This window comes from Argopecten irradians, unplaced genomic scaffold, assembly GCF_041381155.1.
Source record: "Argopecten irradians isolate NY unplaced genomic scaffold, Ai_NY scaffold_1148, whole genome shotgun sequence".
NCBI lineage: Eukaryota > Metazoa > Mollusca > Bivalvia > Pectinida > Pectinidae > Argopecten > Argopecten irradians.
Genome location: NW_027188615.1, coordinates 11,797 through 16,455, shown reverse-complemented (window position 1 = coordinate 16,455; position 4,659 = coordinate 11,797). Strand labels below are relative to the sequence as shown.

The 4,659-nt window shown below is 48.8% G+C and overlaps 1 protein-coding gene across 1 annotated transcript; it reads left to right on the top strand.

Annotated features, from left to right (window-relative positions):
- Positions 1-2,970: 2,970 nt before the first annotated feature.
- On the top strand, positions 2,971-4,185 carry LOC138313990 (fibrinogen-binding protein-like; the record flags this gene model as incomplete). Its single annotated transcript, XM_069254203.1, has 3 exons — positions 2,971-3,027; positions 3,403-3,561; positions 3,937-4,185. Coding segments are annotated over exons 1-3 (465 nt in total), but the record flags the coding sequence as incomplete, so codon positions are not given.
- Between the last annotated feature and the right edge of the window lie 474 nt (positions 4,186-4,659).

The following is a 4,659-nucleotide window of genomic DNA, read 5'->3' as shown; positions in this document are numbered from 1 at the left end:
GGGTCTCACTGGGCAGTATCGAGGATGGGGATGTAGAGTTCACTAAGTGATCAGGGACGCACTGGAGGTATCGAGGATGGAGTATGTTAGAGATCATAAAGTGTTCAGGACGCCCTGGAGTATCCGATGGATGGGGATGTAGAAGTTCATAATGTGATCAGGACGCCATGGAGTATCGAGGATAGGGGGATGTAGAGATCATTAGTGATCAGGACACCTGGAGTATCGAGGATGGGGATGTAGACATCATAAGTGATCAGAACGCCTGGAGTTCGAGGAATGGGGATGTTAGAGATCATAAGTGATCAGGGACCGCTTGCGGAGTATCGAGGATGGGGATGTGGAGAGAGATCATAAGTGATCAGGACGCTTGGAGAGTATCGAGGGCATGGGAGTGTATTCGAGATCATAACGTGATCAGGACGCTCTGGAGTTTCGAGGATGGGGATGTTGAGATCATAAAGTGATCAGGGATCGCCTGGAGTATCGAGGATGGGGTGGGGATGTTGAGATCATAAGTGATCAGGACGCCTGGAGTATCGAGGAAGGGGATGTAAGAGATCATAAGTGATCAGAACGCCTGGAGTTATCGAGGACGGGATGTAGAGATAGTATCGAGGGATGGGGATGTAGAGTTCATAAGTGATCAGGACGCCTGGTAGTATCGGGAGGACGGGGATGTATGTAGATCATATTAGTGATCAGGACAGCCTGGAGTATCGAGGACGGGGATGTAGGAGATCATAAGTGATCAGGACGCCTGGAGTATCGAGGATGGGGATGTGTAGAGATCATAAGTGATCAGGAACGCCTGGAGTATCGAGGCTTGGGGATGTAGAGATCATACGTGATCAGTAACGCATGGAGTATCGAGGACGGGGATGTAGAGATCATTAGTGGATCAGGACACCTGGAGTATCGAGGACGGGGATGTAGAGATCATAACGTGGATCAGAACGCCTTGGAGTTTTCGAGGCAGATGGGGATGTTTGAGAATCATACGTGATCAGGACGCCTGGAGTATCGAGGATGGGGATGTGGAGAGAGATCATAAGTGATCCAGAACGCCTGGATGTATCGAGGATGGGGATATGAGATCATAAGTTGATCAGAAACGCCCTGGAGTATCGCAGGATGGGAGATGTAGAGATCATAAGTGATCAGGACGCCTGGAGTATCGAGGATGGGGATGTAGAGATCATAAGTGATCAGCGGACACCTGGAGTATCGGAGGAAGGGGATGAAGAGATCATAAGTGATCAGGAGGCCCTGGAGTATCGAGGATGGAGATGTAGAGATCATAAGTGATCAGGGAATGCCTGGGAGTTATCGAGGATGGGTGATGTAGAGATCAATAAGTGATCAGAACGCCTGGAGTATCGAGGATGGGGAATGTTAGAGATCAATAAGTGATCAGGACACCTGGAGTATCGAGGACGGGGATGTAGAGTCATAAGTGATCAGGACGCCTGGAGTATCGAGGATGGAGGATGTAGAGTAATCATTAGTGATCAGAACGCCTGGAGTATCGAGGATGGGATGTAGAGATCATTAATGATCAGAACACCTGGAGTATCGAGGATGGGGAGGGATGTAGAGATCATAAAGTGATCAGACACGCACCTGGAGTATCGAGGTATGGGGATGTAGAGATCATAAGTGATCAGGACGACCTGAGTATCGAGGACGGGGATGTAGAGATCATAAGTGATCAGGACGCCTGGAGTTATCGAGGATGGGGATGTAGAGATCATAAGTGATCAGAACGCCGGGAGTATCGAGGATGGGGTGTAGAGATCATAAGTGATCAGAATGCCTGGAGTATCGAGGATGGGGATGTAGAGATCATTAGTGATCAGGACACCTGGAGTATCGAGGATGGGGATGTAGAGATCATAAGTGATCAGAATTGCCTGGAGTATCGAGGATGGTGATGTAGAGATCATTAAATGATCAGGACGCCTGGAGTATCGAGGATGGGGATGTAGAGATCATTAGTGATCAGAACCGTCGCCTAGTGAGGTATCGAGGATGCGGGATGTGGAGATCATAAGTGATCAGGAAAACGCCTGGAGTAGTATCGAGGATGGGATGTAGAGATCATAAAGTGGATCAGGAACGCCTGGAGTATCGAGGACGGGGATGTAGAGATCATTAGTGATCAGGACACCTGGAGTATCGAGGACTGGGGATGTAGAGATCATAAGTGATCAGGAACGCCTGGAGTATCGAGGATGGGGATGTAGTGATCATAAAGTGATCAGGATGCCTGGACGGTATCGTGGATGGGGATGTAGAGAGAGATCATAAGTGATCAGAACGCCCTGGAGTATCGAGGACGGGGACTGTAGAGATCATTAGTGATCTGGTAAACCTGGAGTATCGAGGACGGGGATGTAGAGATCATAAGTGATCAGAACGCCTGGAGTATCGAGGATGGGGTGTAGAGATCATAAGTGATCAGGAACCGCTGGAGTTTCGAGGATGGGGATGTGGGAGAGAGATCATAAGTGATCAGAACGCCTGGAGTATCGAGGATGGGGGATCTGAGATCATAAGTGATCAGAACGCCTGGAGTATCGAGGATGGAGATGTAGAGATCATAAGTGATCAGGACGCCTGGAGTATCGAGGATGGGGATGTAGAGATCATAAGTGATCAGGACGCCTGGAGTATCGAGGAAGGTGATGAAGAGATCATAAGTGATCAGGAGGCCTGGAGTATCGAGGATGGAGATGTAGAGATCATAAGTGATCAGGATGCCTGGAGTACCGAGGATGGGGATGTAGAGGATCATAAGTGATCAGAACGCCTGGAGTATCGAGGATGGGGATGTAGAGATCATAAGTGATCAGGACACCTGGAGTATCGAGGACGGGGATGTAGAGATCATAAGTGATCAGGACGCCTGGAGTATCGAGGATGGGGATGTAGAGATCATTAGTGATCAGAACGCCTGGAGTATCGAGGATGGGGATTGTAGAGATCATTAGTGATCAGAACGCCTGGAGTATCGAGGATGGGGATGTAGAGATCATAAGTGATCAGAACGCCTGGAGTATCGAGGATGGGGATGTAGAGATCATAAGTGATCAGAACGCCTGGAGTATCGAGGATGGGGATGTAGAGATCATAAGTGATCAGGACGCCTGGAGTATCGAGGATGGGGATGTAGAGATCATAAGTGATCAGGACGCCTGGAGTATCGAGGATGGGGATGTAGAGATCATAAGTGATCAGAATGCCTGGAGTATCGAGGATGGGGATGTAGAGATCATAAGTGATCAGGACACCTGGAGTATCGAGGATGGGGATGTAGAGATCATAAGTGATCAGAATGCCTGGAGTATCGAGGATGGGGATGTAGAGATCATAAGTGATCAGAATGCCTGGAGTATCGAGGATGGGGATGTAGAGATCATTAGTGATCAGGACGCCTGGAGTATCGAGGATGGGGATGTAGAGATCATTAGTGATCAGAATGCCTGGAGTATCGAGGGATGGGATGGTGATGTAGAGATCATAAATGATCAGAACGCCTGGAGTATCGAGGATGGGGATGTAGAGATCATAAGTGATCAGAACGCCTGGAGTATCGAGGATGGGGATGTAGAGATCATAAGTGATCAGAACGCCTGGAGTATCGAGGATGGGGATGTAGAGATCATAAGTGATCAGAACGTCTGGGGTATCGAGGATGGGGATGAAGAGATCATAAGTGATCAGAACGTCTGGAGTATCGAGGATGGGGATGTAGAGATCATAAGTGATCAGGACGCCTGGAGTATCGAGGATGGGGATGTAGAGATCATAAGTGATCAGAACGCCTGGAGTATCGAGGATGGGGATGTAGAGATCATAAGTGATCAGGACGCCTGGAGTATCGAGGATGGGGATCTGAAGATCATAAGTGATCAGAACGCCTGGAGTATCGAGGATGGGGATGTAGAGATCATAAGTGATCAGGACGCCTGGAGTATCGAGGATGGGGATGTAGAGATCATACGTGATCAGGACACCTGGAGTATCGAGGACGGGGATGTAGAGATCATACGTGATCAGGACACCTGGAGTATCGAGGATGGGGATGTAGAGATCATACGTGATCAGGACACCTGGAGTATCGAGGATGGGGATGTAGAGATCATAAGTGATCAGGACGCCTGGAGTATCGAGGATGGGGATGTAGAGATCATACGTGATCAGAACGCCTGGAGTATCGAGGACGGGGATGTAGAGATCATAAGTGATCAGGACACCTGGAGTATCGAGGATGGGATGAAGAGATCATAAGTGATCAGAACGCCTGGAGTATCGAGGATGGGGATGTAGAGATCATAAGTGATCAGGACACCTGGAGTATCGAGGACGGGGATGTAGAGATCATAAGTGATCAGGACACCTGGAGTATCGAGGACGGGGATGTAGAGATCATAAGTGATCAGGACACCTGGAGTATCGAGGATGGGGATGTAGAGATCATAAGTGATCAGGACGCCTGGAGTATCGAGGACGGGGATGTAGAGATCATAAGTGATCAGGACACCTGGAGTATCGAGGATGGGGATGTAGAGATCATAAGTGATCAGGACACCTGGAGTATCGAGGATGGGGATGTAGAGATCATAAGTGATCAGGACACCTGGAGTATCGAGGACG